The 1,207-nt window shown below is 50.9% G+C and overlaps 1 protein-coding gene across 1 annotated transcript in view; it reads left to right on the forward strand.

Annotated features, from left to right (window-relative positions):
- Nucleotides 1–763, forward strand: part of LOC104501051 (dynamin-binding protein-like) — a gene marked incomplete at both ends in the record, with an annotated part of 3,194 nt that extends 2,431 nt beyond the window's left edge. The window contains one exon of the mRNA XM_010144788.1: nt 564–763. Within this exon, the coding sequence (XP_010143090.1) occupies nt 564–763 (200 nt within the window). The remainder of the gene's footprint in view (nt 1–563) is intronic.
- Nucleotides 764–1,207: the final 444 nt, after the last annotated feature.

Genomic DNA, 1,207 nt, shown 5'->3' on the forward strand with positions numbered 1-1,207 from the left:
CTAACAGTGCTGTGTGGAGGCATATCTGGGAGGAGCAGAGTGTCTGTGAGGTGATGACAACAGAGGCCATGGATGGGCTACACAAGCAGGCAGCACAGGCCCTTGAGGGAAGGTCTTGAGCAAGAAACAGGTGTCGAGAGCTCCCAGCCCCAAGGAGCTGGGAGACCCCTTTGCCCACTGCAGTCCTGAGCACAGTCTGTCCGTCCTGCAATGGGGCTCAGATCCAGGCAGTCAGGTGGTGGGACAGAGTCTGAGGATAGTAGCACTCCGGTACGTTTGAGACTGTGCCTGTGGGGGATTTTTGGTGAGTCTGGTGATGGAGAGCATCCTGACTGGGAAGGGTCACCTGGTATGAGTGAGGTCTGGAAACGTAGGATTGATTTGAGATCACTGGGGGTTCCGGAGTGCAGTATGTTTGGAGATGAGGGTGGCGTGACTTAGGGAGTACAGCAGATTTAGAGATGTTGGTATTCTGGCTCTGGTTTGGCTGGTTTGCGGGGGCAGAATTTGCATGGCAGAGCTGTACTGAAACCTGATGCATCTCCTTTGTCCAAACTTTCCAGGGGCTGCACAAACTACATTAACCTGGGCTCCTTCCTCATCAAGCCAGTGCAAAGGGTGATGCGGTACCCACTGCTGCTGATGGAGCTGCTCAGCGCCACCCCTGAGGCTCACCCTGACAAGGCACCTCTCACAGCTGCTGTCCTCGCAGTCAAAGAAATCAACGTCAACATCAACGAGTACAAGCGCCGGAAGGACCTGGGTAAGTAGCTGGGCAGTGCTGGGAAGAGAGAGACAGGAGTGCGCGTTCCGAGGTTGGTGTCTTTTGGCTCCCGAGCCTTAGCTGGCAGCCGCAGTTACGGAGGGAGTCTGCTGCTGAAGTCTGTGCCCTCGCAGAAGGGCAGTAGAAGAGCTGTATTTAAAAAATCTGAGCATGGGATACAATACTTAGAGTAATGCAGTATACATCTGACTTTAGCTGTTTTTTGTGATACAGAGATATGAAATGTATGTGGTTGCTGACCACACGGCTATTAATGAAAACAAAAATAATGATGGGAGAAAAGGATATATATTTAAAGTTGGAAAATGCAATTTTAAGCAACTAGGGAATTAATCTGCTAGGGCAGTCTCTGTCTTACTGAGATTTGGAAACTTAAGGATGAAGGTTTATCTGTAGACAGAGGCTGGCTGCAAAGGGCCCTCT

The sequence above is a fragment of the Buceros rhinoceros genome, unplaced genomic scaffold (genome assembly GCF_000710305.1).
Source record: "Buceros rhinoceros silvestris isolate BGI_N320 unplaced genomic scaffold, ASM71030v1 scaffold42791, whole genome shotgun sequence".
In the NCBI taxonomy this organism is placed as follows: Eukaryota; Metazoa; Chordata; class Aves; order Bucerotiformes; family Bucerotidae; genus Buceros; species Buceros rhinoceros.